General features: G+C 34.2%; 1 protein-coding gene across 8 annotated transcripts; it reads right to left on the reverse strand.

The window, feature by feature from the left end:
• Positions 1-6,317: 6,317 nt before the first annotated feature.
• LOC112017970 (pentatricopeptide repeat-containing protein At4g02750) lies at positions 6,318-11,630 on the reverse strand. Of its 8 annotated transcripts, none has more exons than XM_065774278.1 (6): positions 10,879-11,630; positions 8,687-8,793; positions 8,097-8,578; positions 7,513-7,545; positions 7,182-7,225; positions 6,318-6,350 (listed from the first exon to the last, which is right to left on the reverse strand). In XM_065774278.1, the coding sequence occupies exons 1-3, from the start codon at positions 11,594-11,596 to the stop codon at positions 8,546-8,548; spliced, it is 858 nt and encodes a 285-aa protein (XP_065630350.1). In that variant the 5' UTR covers positions 11,597-11,630; the 3' UTR covers positions 6,318-6,350; positions 7,182-7,225; positions 7,513-7,545; positions 8,097-8,545. The 8 variants fall into 8 exon arrangements, with proteins under 8 accessions (XP_065630350.1, XP_065630349.1, XP_065630351.1 ...); XM_065774277.1 differs by having other exon boundaries at positions 6,601-7,225; XM_065774279.1 differs by having other exon boundaries at positions 6,318-7,225; positions 8,097-8,517.
• Between the last annotated feature and the right edge of the window lie 291 nt (positions 11,631-11,921).

Below are 11,921 nucleotides of genomic sequence, written 5' to 3' on the forward strand. Positions count from 1 at the left end.
GTAGTATTCACAGCCATAGCAAGGTTTCTTTAACATCATTTGAGTCATTCAAAGATTCTTCTTCTGAACCAAGCAAAGTGGTGAGTCATCAAAACTCACTGTGTACTCCTTGTACGTATGGCAGACCTGAATGCATTGTAATCTTTGGGAAGACCTTTGATGGCTATGTGGAGCAACTCTTCATCATCAAGAATTATTCCAACTGCCATCAACTTATCCCTCACAACTTTGATCTTCTGAAGATACACATCAACAGAATCACAGCCTTTCCTAATATTGTGAAGTTCTCCTTTCAGATTCATAATGTGTGATCTTGAGATTGAAGAAAAACGATTTTCAAGAACCTTCCAAACCTCTATTGCAGAGTGACATCCTACAGTGAGAGCAAGAATTGTAGGTGTCAATGTAGAACTAACAAGGTAAGAAGTGCTTTCTCTTTTGACTTCCAGATTGAGTAATCTGGATTGATGATTCCAGTGACAGATCCTGAAAGATCCTTGAGGAACTTCTCTGGAATTGATTGAGTTTCATCGAGTAACTCTAATAAAGAGTAAGTATCAAGCACCATTGAGATTTGATATTTCCACACTATATAGTTGGAACTATCAAGCTTTACTGTCATCATGTTGACATGTTTGACAGTAACAGAAGAGGTTGATTGATCAGATTGATTGAGGAAGTGGAAGTAGATCCCATGGACGCCATTGTTGGAGATGATGATGGCATTGTTGTAGAAGCCATTTGTTCAGTAGAAGCCATCTGTGGCTCTGATACCTTTCTCTTTCGGCTGACACAACTTTTCCCAACTCATCCAGGCCACCCTCTTCTCCTCCTTCTTCTGTCCCCACCAAAACTGACTTACCATGCTAGTTAACTCATCACAAATTGCATTCGGAAGCTTGAAGCAGCTCATAGTGTAGGTAGGGACAGCTTGTGCCACTGCCTTTATGAGAACTTCTTTTCCCGCTGCCGAGAGTAACTTCTCTTTCCATCCAGCCAGCTTCTTGGCCACCTTCGCTTTTAGTTACAAATCAAAAGATAATATTTATACTAAATAAGAATTTTACCTTCAATACTAAAGTTTTTTTTTAGCAGACTCCAATACTAAAGTTAAAAGAAATAAAAAGAAGAAGGCCCAAAAATTAATAATAAAAAGGTTCAAGCGTTAGAAAGGGAGTCAAAGAAAAGGTGCGCGGTTACTTTAGTATATGGTAGTGACGGCAATGACAAAAAGAAAAAAAAAAAATCATGTCTTATAAGCAATCATGTATCAAGTAATTAACTTATGCACACACACAAAAGATAGATTGGTTAGAAAGGATCTATACAGTCCAAAATGGTCACTTTGTCATGTTCAATCAATTTCAATATGAATTTGTTGACTTGTTATTTGTACAATAAAGTAGGCACTGTGCTGTTTCCCTAAAAAAGTGGGCACTGTGCTATTCCACTAAAATTGCGCTAAAAAGTCTCACCGATGTTTGTATGATTGTGTGGGTGGCTGCGGTGCAATGTATCCAATTCAAGCCACTAGTTTCCATACAAATTTGAATACGACAGTCAAGCAAGCAGTATCATTCCTATCTTTGTTTTTTTATCAAACGAAAAATATAGGAAAAAAAAAAAAAAGAGAAGAGAGAAATGTTACTTTCATATTATTTTCACAACAAATCTTAAATAACACGTTATTATTAATTATTATTAATAGGCAAAAAAAAAAAATTGTTTCAATTGTGAATTCAAATTAGAACCAGTGAAAACTTTACACCTAAGATTTTTTGTAAAAATGTTGTGAATATAACATTTCTCAAATAAGAACTAGTGATAACTTTCACACCAGTTGAGTTGGCAAGTTTTTATTAGTTCTCATCTAGGTTAACCACAAAATTACTTTTTTACTTACCACTATGAATTTGCCACATCATATGTAAAAAGTTTTGTCAAATTTGTTGTTATCTATAAATTTTCTCAAAAAAATCTAAATGATTCTACAAGTTTAGTAAAAACAAGAATGCAAAATTTTAATTAGTTATTTTGCATATGAAAAATACAAAATAATAGAGTTTATGTAATATTTAAATACTTTTTTCAAAATGTCATATTTAAATATATAAAATACCTCATGAACCCAAGTGCATCAAGATGTAGATCCCATACCAAACAACTGGAAAAAATATATATACAGATCCATCAAAATCAAAAGACGTAGTTAATTGGCATGGTTTGGGAAGTTAAAGGCCAAATAGAAACTGTACATAAACAGCGACACTTTTACCATTATCAGTTGTGCTATGCTTAAAAAAAAAGAATTTTTTTTTTTTTTTTTAATCAAGGTTACACCTCTTTGGTTGATGAGAAAGAATCTAATGGATTGACATACTTATTGTATGCGAGTCCAACATCTCTGTTGTCCACATAATACGAGTAGTATTTTAGAGTTGGCACATAAACGTGGTTTCGGACAAAAACATCTTTTGGGCCAGGTTCTAGCCCAAGGATTTCTCCGGAGATCCATAAGGCTTGGGCACCAAGAATCTATTGGTTCAGGATTCGGCTCAGAACTTAAGGGCTCCACTTTATCCCCTCTACTGCTGCACAAAAGAAAACATATAGGAGAAATAGAATGAATCTTATGGGGAGCAGAGGAAGAGACACTTGAGAATTTGTTCATAGATTCAACAACATCAAAAATCATATGGGCTCTCTCACCTTGGCCATCAATTTCTTTGAAATAAATTTCAATTCATCTTAAACTAGGTTGAATTGATTATCCAACCAGAGGATAGCCTAAGAATTCCAAAAAAAAAATATATATATATATATATATATATAGAGGCAATGAATTTCACCATATTCTTAGCAATCTATTGTGGCACTATTTGGAAGATAAGGAAAAATATCTTCTTCTTTTTGGTAAAAATCATGAACATTCAACACACCTTATTATCACACTGAGACTTACATGGATATCTGAAATAAAACTAGTGTAAAGAAAAATTTTGTAAGATTCAATTATAAAATGGTCATTCAATTGGAAAATAAAGTTGCCACTCTAATGTTAAAAATTATTTAATATATTTTTGCTTTTAGAGCTTTGACCATCTAGAGACTGTTGCTGGAAATCTCTTGAAAATGTGTTGATTGTAATGTGCAAAGTTTATTGGATTTGCAGGCACCTATAGAATTCAGTTCCTGTTCAAATCAAATGACGTGACCATGATCTAGATTCAATGGCTCAGACAAGAAAAGTTAAGCAAAATACAATCTGTAACAATTTTTGTACACGATATAGAATTTGAAAGGAAAAAATTATAGCATATCCCAAAGAATCATGAAATATCCACTGGTTCTAATCGTTGAGGAGTATTCTGACAAATGGGACATTTAGCATTCAAGCAAAGCCATTCATCAATGCATTTAGCATGGAAGCAACCCTAGCATTTAGGTATAATCGTTAAGAGTCTCCTTAGCCTAGTATTCAAATAGTCTATATATTGGGCAAGTGTTGTCATTGAGCTTGGGCAGATGCCAGTTCTCACCAAGAACTATTTTTAGGTAAGACTTTTGTTGATTCATCGAGGGTCACAATAATTTTGGGTTGTGGGTTGAATCCTGGGATTGAATGGTGTCTTCTAGCATTATAGGACTTGACCTTGCCATAAAGGAAACATAGTTTGCCCTAGCAAGCACATACTTGCCTGTACTCCAACACCTATGGTAAATATTAGTAATAGCATAGCGTGCGCTCCTTGAATTTCCTAAACATACCACATTCATTTTTACTAAGGCATCAAATTATACTTCTTTTTTAGTGCGACCGACCAAAGACTACAAAGAGTCACAGACTACAAGAGGAGCAATATCCTTAGGTACATATTTCATCCATACCTGAAGATCCTCAATAAATTTAGCCTTCTTGGCTAGACAATGAGCAACAGAGTTGCCAAGTCTTTTTACATGGGAAAAAGAAGCAAAACGAAAATCAGATGCTAGCAGTAGAGTATCATCCAACGCATGACCATATGCAGAGTTAAACGTGTCTTCTTAAAGAAGTGCTCGGATAATGAGCTTAGCATCACCCTCAGAGATAGCTTCAAAAATGCTGATTTCTTTAACAAATAGGACTGCTCTCCCACTCGCTAAAGCTTCCACTTTCCTCCACAGAGAAAGGTAATGAGATTCATTGGGACAAAGCACTAATGACAGGACCATTATAGTCCAAGATAACCACCCCAATGCCCAATACATTGATGTAAATAAAAATAGCCCCATCAAAGTTAACATTGTAGATCGACACTAATGACAGGACCATTATAGTCCAGGATAACCACCCCAATGCCCGATACATTGATGTAACTAAAAATAGCCCCATCAAAGTTAACATTGTAGATCGGATTGTTTGGAGGGTGCCACCCAATTGCACTCTATATGGGAATAGAAGAAAAAAAAGAGAGGGGGGGGGGGGGGGGGAGAGTTTTTATTTTTTTTTTTTTAAAGCATTGTCAATAAGAAAAGTATTGGAAGTTGTTCAATTATGAGGCACATTAAGAGTTTTCTTTGTAGTAAACTAAAAATAGTTCTACTAAATAAATCATATTATTTACATCTCTCTTTCATTATTTTTAGTATCTCTTATTTTATTTTTGTAGCTTCATATTTGACTTCTTTATATATATATATATATATATATCATACGATAACTCATTGAAAGAAAATCTAGAATATTTTTAGTTTCAAAATTTATACTACAAACAAAAAAGTATATATTATAACTTTCTATACCACAAATTTTTACTACTTATTTTTCGACATCTTGATGTTGCTCAACCAAAAAGACTTGTACAATAGCAACTTTCATTAGACTTCATCCTTGATTACATGAAATGGTTACAAATGACATTGAAAATAATTACATTGAAACTTTTGTTATTACAAGTAAACTTTTGTAGATATTACATGGAATTAGCAATACCTAAAATACCTTTCACTTTTCCACGTAAATCAACCAACTAACATATCACTTGGTTTGCATTTAAAATTGAGTTGATTACTTGATTGAATTGACGAGCAAGTTGGATTTAAGTTGTCTCTTATATCTGCTACTAATGATAGGAAAGGCTTAGAAGGCATTTGTAAACATTCAACTTCTCCTACAAGCATTTCTACAACTTTGTTCATTGAACAACGATCACTAGGCTTCATCTGTATGCACCACAATGCGACTATGATCATCTTTTTAACTATTTTCTTCTCCTCTATGGCATCTTCCATTGTTATGTCATTTCCTCCGCTAACATGTTCATAGACCCAAGTTGGAAAGTAAATTTGGCTTGAATGATCTGCTAATGCATTAAAGTTCTTTCTTCTGCTTGTCATTTCCAATAATAACATGCCAAAATTATAAACATCAGCTTTATAGGAAACACCCCCAAAGTTTTTATAGAATAACTCTAGATCCATATATCCTAATGTTCCTCTTGCAGCAATCAAAGATATTATACTATCATTTGCAAGATAAAGTTTCACAAGCTTGAAATCAGAAATTTTTGGAGCATCAAGAAGAATGTTATGGGGCTTTATACCAAAATGCAAAATTTATGGGATTCTTCCTTCTAGAGAAAAAATATATTTTTCAAGAGAACTATTGAGCATAAATTCACATATAAGGGCACGCTTTGGTCCCTTGGCACAGAAGCCAATGAGTTGCACCACATTCATGTGGTGAATCCTTCCAATTGTGGCAACTGCACTGATAAAATCTTGCCCATTAGCTTTGGACTTATCTAACATCTTTATAACTACAAGATGGCCACTTTGAAGCTTCCCTTTATATACAGAGCCATAGCCTCCTTCTCCCAGTTTGTCCTTAAAACCTTTGGTCATCTTCCAAATTTCTAAGAAAGAATAACTAATTGGCATGAAGTTATTTTGGCTTTGTAGAAATTCCTCAATAGTGTCATTTGTTGATAAATGCCTCATACACCACTTATTTATCAAAAAGGTAACCACCAATAGAGTACCCATGCCCACTTTTCCTATAAGGTATAAAAATACTGTACATGGACAACAGAAAAAGCTATGAGAAAACAAATTTCTTATTGCATTGCTTTCAGCTATTTTAATTTTTAGTTGAAAATATGGTTGAACTAACAACCAAGTGCCTTCCTAATCCAAGTAATTAAGAACAATATATGTTGCTTCCATTTAAATGTCACTAAAATTTAATTACATCTTGTTTAACAATACTCATGCACGGTTTTTAGGAATGATTTGCTAAAAAAAAGTTGAAGAAGATCAAAGGAGATTCAGGTTCTTACCGATGTTTGGTAGTATGTACAAATGATAATATCCTGCAACCAAAAAGAAAGGTTGAAATTACATTTTTCTAATTAAAGATAAATTACTAATTAAGACCATCACACACCATTGGTGTGTTAATCACTCCACAAGTATAAATGCTTATAGGTTGTGGGTTGTGGGGAACAAGGGTCAAGATTCAAGTTTCTAGGAGGAAACTTCACACACATACACACTTAGATTAAACTAGAGTAGAATTTATATCTTGTAAAAAAATATAAAAAAAATAAAAGGATAAATTACTGATTAGGGAAACCATTTCCCTTTCGAAGCTCGCGCTTAGCACGGGAAACCATTTCCCTTTCGAAGCTCGCACTTAGCACGCTATCAGACGGGCTTCCCTCGTCTCTTAGGATCAACTAACTCATGTGCAAATGCCGTTCACATGGAACCTTTCCCCTCTTCGACCTTCAAAGTTCTCATTTGAATATTAGGTGACCTGAAAAACTTGAGAAGTCTAGGCATAATAAGAAACCTCTAAGTTGTTATCAACGGCAACCACGGGCCCAAGACCAAACACCGTCGACCCACAAAGCAAACCCACCCCCATCAAGAAAGCCACAAACCCACAATAATCTAATTAACTCGTGCCCACAAAACCTAGACCAGTCCAAATTTTGTGTAGATCTTAAGAAATTCGATTATCTTACTTTTCATTTTCTTAAGCCTAAAAAATCAACCGATCGATTGCCCAAAGTACATGGTTATTCATCTACTAGTGTCATCTTCACATCAGGCCCAATTACTCAATGCAATTCTATGTCATTTTTCATTCTGCATTATCTTTACCCCTTCAAACAACTTTTTTGAGATAGAAAACTCACCTTGCGGGAATGATATACATATAGGCATTCAAGATACCACCTTTCTGCATTTCACAAAGAAGAGAATAATTATAACATCAGAGTTTGGAGCTTTATAATTAATTTTGTCATCATACAAAAACTACAACAAATATATATATTTGCATGTCTATAGTACATTGGAATGGATGGAGAATGCAACAAAAAGCTATCTTCTAATTAAAAATTCAATAATTTTTACTTTTCATTTCCTCAAACCTAAATGATTGAGATCAGCCAATTGTCCAAGTACATGGTTATTCCTTTACTTGTGTCATAATTGTAATATTTCATTTTGAGATAGAAACCTCACCTGTTAAAAGGTGATATAGACTTATAATCCATCCTGCAGTTTTGACAAAGAAAAGAATAACATCATTACTGTTTCAAACTTTAAAATTAATTTAGTCTTTATGCTGAAACTACCCTAGCATGTCTTTTACATTGGAATGGATGTGGTATGCATCAAGAAGCTTTCTTCTTCAGAAATTAGATAATTTTTACTTTCATTTCCTCAAGCCAAATAAAAGATTGTGATCATCCAGTTGTCCAAATAAATAAGTTATTCCTCACGTACAATTACTCGTGCAATTCTATATCATAGTCGATTCTATATATATTATCCCTCAAAGTTCAAACTACTTTTTTGAGATAGAAACCACATCCAAGAAAAAAATATATAGTTTTTCACCCAATCCTGCATTTTTTTACAAAGAAAAGAATAACATCGGCATTTGAAACCTTGAAATTAAATCTATTAAATTTCAATAACATCACCAAGAAGTTTCTTCTTATAGCTAGAAGTTCGATATTGCGAGAGGAAGATAATGGTCAACATGTAAGGTATTTAATTAGAGAATGGAAAGTGCTATGCAATTTCTCACTATATTTACCCACCAATCTTGCCGCTGTAGCATTGGACAAGGTTCAAGTTATCAAAGTAGCAACTGCGCCCTCTTCCGCATTGACTTTCACAAAAAAGTCGATCCATGAAAGCTCAAAACCATATACCAATTTGTTGTGGACTTCTGTACAGGAAATATCTGGATTATCACTTCCTGGCCACGATGTCATAACCATCTGCTCTAATTTGCACGAGTCCTCCACATCCTTAGCTCTTATTGTACCAATTGTAACATATTTATACCTCTTGGAATGAGAAATTGAAGAGTTGGAAGAATACTCTCCATTGTCATTGCAAGTAGAAGTATCCAAATAGAATGGAGTATTCACTGGTTTTTCACAGCTCAAGAAAACCACAATCCGTGCATTGTAGTTTTGCCGGTAATAGTCATACGACAGAGAACTCCATTGAGAACTAAAATCATATCGATAAAAAAAATAACTCAGTGCAGAGAAGTAATTGTCCTTCTGTATACCTGAGTCCACCACCCGGATTGTGTAGTTATTGTAATTGATTTCCTGTACATAGTATTTTCCTTCAAATAAGTAACATTGTTCGATTGTTCTCACAAGACAGTTCATACCTTAGGTTGCAACAGGCTTCTGGATCGCTCGTCAATCGAAATGGATTGCTTATGTTCTGGATATTGCCACAGGAAGAGGGGCACACTGATGAATATTATTCTCAGTACTGCAAGTTTTATGGACAAATACAAGAACAATAAGGGCCGTGAGTCCTGCAGTGAAAGATAATTCTCTCACCATTATGAGAGAGTTTGAAATTTTTCATCTGGTACAACTAGCACAGTGGTTTGTTGACAAAGATGACTTGTTTTTCAGGTCTTTCAGAGTATCATCAATAAAATAGTAGTAAAATAAAATTGAGGAAAGTGATTAAAGAAAAAAATATATAGAGTTTTCTCGTTTTCACATAGAGAAACCAAAAATATATAGAGTTTTCTCGTTTCACATAGAGTTTTCAGGTCTTTGGATTCTATTCTTTGTCTTGTTTGTTTAGTAAGTTCTACTACATTCCTTTCATCGAAAAAATGAAGAAAAAAAGTTCAACTACATTCCTTGTTAGGCATGAGAGACGAACAAGATGTGGACTCCAATGCCATGTTTTGAGTATTATACCCCCAAGAAATGAAAGACCCTTTTTTTTTAATCACTGAAAAACAAACAGTAAATATATTCAACCCTGTTTCCACTATGACCTGCATCACATAGCCATGAGAGTTCAAACAACAGAGAGCTTTAACCAAAAAAAAAATACTCGTCCCACTATGTGTGTATTGAAAAAAAAAAGAGAAATGTTAATCATTGGCATCCAATAACTGTGGTCCTTGTAGAAGCAACAAACGAGCTTTGACCAAAAAAAAACATTTTTTGAATTTAAAGTTCTAATGAGGGTCCCTCCATAATTGATGGTCATGAGCCTACCAGCAATTTTATAACCAAACTCTTCTTCTTCTTCTTTTTCTTTAACTTCCTGATAAAAGACTTAGAATGAGTTTTTCATTCGGCTCCATTATGCAAGATGAATAAATTTTTTCTTTATGTCAAATGTGAACTAAATTACAAAAACAAAATAAAATAAAATATATTTCTGCCCATAACATCTATGTCAACTTTTCTCTTTAATTGCATTCATGCTCATCTTGTATCAATTGAGTATAGATTATAATTGTACAGCAGTATCTGAAAACATATTTGGGGCACCCTAAAGTGCTCCCATTATTTATAAATATACAAGCCAAAATTGTGAAAATCTTAAAATATACTTACCCAATTGATGTGGATATATGAAAGCATTCTCAATTGGTTCCTACTCTATATTTTTTACTTTTCTAAGTAATTATGGAGAATGGAAAATATAGATGAGGATCTTATAACTTTGTGTAAAACCTCAAGTCCACTACATAAGGAGTCCATAGTTAGTTCTCTACATTTTCTTCTCTCTCTCTTTCTTTTTTTATAGAAATTCAAATCCTCTTGTCCATTCTGGTGCAGGCTTTCAGCCTGGCTGAGCCTTTTGTAACTCCTATGGGTCCGATCTTACCTCCCCACCCTCTTTTATGCAGGTCCCCCTAGGTTCCTTCTCTTTCTTCAATAAATTTTATCTCTACTTAGCCCAAAAAAAAATTGTTGGACATAGAGTCAAGACAATCTATAGGTACTTTAGACTAGTGGTAATCTATGTGGGTTATTGAGTTATAGTAAAGTTTTTGTCATTGAATAAGAGATTTAGGATTCAAATCCTTTCTTACACTAAAAACCAATTAGTATCTTAACCTAATAATAAAATGCAATCAAATTCCATCTAAAATAAAGGGACTAGTGGTAATCTATATTCTCATTATGGAGTGTGTCCCGATCTGCATTCACAATAAAAAATCAAATGCATGCATGCAAAGTAAAGGTGAAATGTACAAATTTAGAAAATTTTCAATAGAAACCAAATCAAGAAAATTACATTATTGTTGACTTATCAATATTTTTTTCAGAATTCTTGAAAAGCGTAAATATGTATACAAAATTAGCTTACAACCTTTGTGGTGGGTTCTTTTTTCCCCATCAATCATAATTTTAATAATTTGTAAAATTTATTGTCTATAATATTGCTATTTAGAAAAATATAGATTCTAGTACTAAAGCAAAATATTCACTCATATGACTCAACATTTGTGGCCAAAACATTCACTCATTTCTCCTATCACTAACCCAAAATTTTACTTCTATTGAAACTACCAGTAATCTCCACAAGAACACGTACCTTCTCTAAAATGATGGAAACGAATTGAATCTCTAAGAATTATCTCTCTTTTTTCTACTCTCGACAAGAACTTAATCATTGTATGACAATCTTGACAAACTCTCAAGTTCTTCATAACCCTCACTGGTGCTGATGCTGGCAGACTGAGAATCCCATAAGTCACAGCTAACTTTTCACTGTGGTAGTTCATCACTGTGCTGGCATTGAGTTTTGGTTCAGAGATACTAGAAATAGGCCTCTCTTGACCTTCTATATAACCTAATTTCTCTATCCTCTTCATCATCTCTTCTAAGCGTGCATATATCACTTGACTCATTGGGTGAGATCGATCACCCACCACAAAGCAATGAACTTCGTTCCCTACCTCGATCCAACTTAAACCAGGTTCCTTCTTAACTCCTCGATCTTTCATCAATTCCCTAATTTTTGTCGCAGGTAAATTTATCCCGGCATCATTGTAGATGTTGTAAAGAAGCACATAAGATGCAGATCCCTGAGGTTCAAGCCCAATTACTCTCTCTGCAACACGTTTTCCTGTAACACTGTCCTTATAAACCCTGCAAGCGCTCAATAAGGCTCGCCACATCACTGGATCTTCCTCAAAGCCTGAGTTCAGAATGAATTTTTCAGCATCAGCCAACTTTCCCGCACGACCCAGGAGGTCAACAATGCAGGCACAGTGCCTTACATTAACTGCCATGCAGTAATCTTTCTTCATGCTTTCAAAGAATCTGCCATGGACAAGGATAGTGAAATGACAGTCATACAAGTTAAAAACCAAATGTGCGCACAACTATTTTAAAAAAAAATTCCCAAAAAAAAAAATCCCCCCCCCCCACCAAAAAAATTGAAATTTTCCTCTATATATATATATTAGTCGCTAGCCCGTGCAATGCACGGGAAAGTTTTGCAAAAGATATATATTATATAAAGGCAAATCACAATTTACCCACCTGTGGTTTGGTCGAAATTTAAGTTATCTACCTATGGTTTGAAATTTGACACTTTACTCACCTGAGGTTAATTCAGTTAAATTTCTATAA

The sequence above is a fragment of the Quercus suber genome, unplaced genomic scaffold (assembly GCF_002906115.3).
Source record: "Quercus suber isolate HL8 unplaced genomic scaffold, Cork oak 2.0 scaffold_89, whole genome shotgun sequence".
Classification (NCBI taxonomy): Eukaryota; Viridiplantae; Streptophyta; class Magnoliopsida; order Fagales; family Fagaceae; genus Quercus; species Quercus suber.